At 59.9% G+C, this 262-nt stretch overlaps 1 protein-coding gene across 1 annotated transcript in view; it reads left to right on the top strand.

The window, feature by feature from the left end:
• The window catches only part of CEP131 (centrosomal protein 131kDa), a gene marked incomplete at both ends in the record, with an annotated part of 14,900 nt that overhangs the window by 11,469 nt on the left and 3,169 nt on the right, over positions 1-262 (top strand). Inside the window, one exon of the mRNA XM_010146298.1 lies at positions 168-261. Coding sequence (XP_010144600.1) covers positions 168-261 — 94 coding nt within the window. The remainder of the gene's footprint in view (positions 1-167; position 262) is intronic.

Genomic DNA, 262 nt, shown 5'->3' with positions numbered 1-262 from the left:
GGGGGGAGAGGAGCAGGCGCTGGGAGAGGAGCGTGCGGCTGCGTCCCTGCGCAGGGAAGACGTGCCTGGCCCGGGCTGTGCGAGTCGCCTGCCTCTCCCTCCTCCACGGCCGGGTCCCCAGGCTAGCGGGGGCTTCTCTGAAACTGTCCCCATTTGCTTCCAAACAGGAGATAAAGAAGCTGAAAGAACTGATGAGCGCAACTGAGAAGATCCGGCGGGAGAAGTGGATTGACGAGAAAACCAAAAAGATCAAAGAAATCAC

The sequence above is a fragment of the Buceros rhinoceros genome, unplaced genomic scaffold, assembly GCF_000710305.1.
Source record: "Buceros rhinoceros silvestris isolate BGI_N320 unplaced genomic scaffold, ASM71030v1 scaffold24032, whole genome shotgun sequence".
Classification (NCBI taxonomy): domain Eukaryota; kingdom Metazoa; phylum Chordata; class Aves; order Bucerotiformes; family Bucerotidae; genus Buceros; species Buceros rhinoceros.
This window is presented reverse-complemented; position numbering and strand designations above follow the sequence as displayed.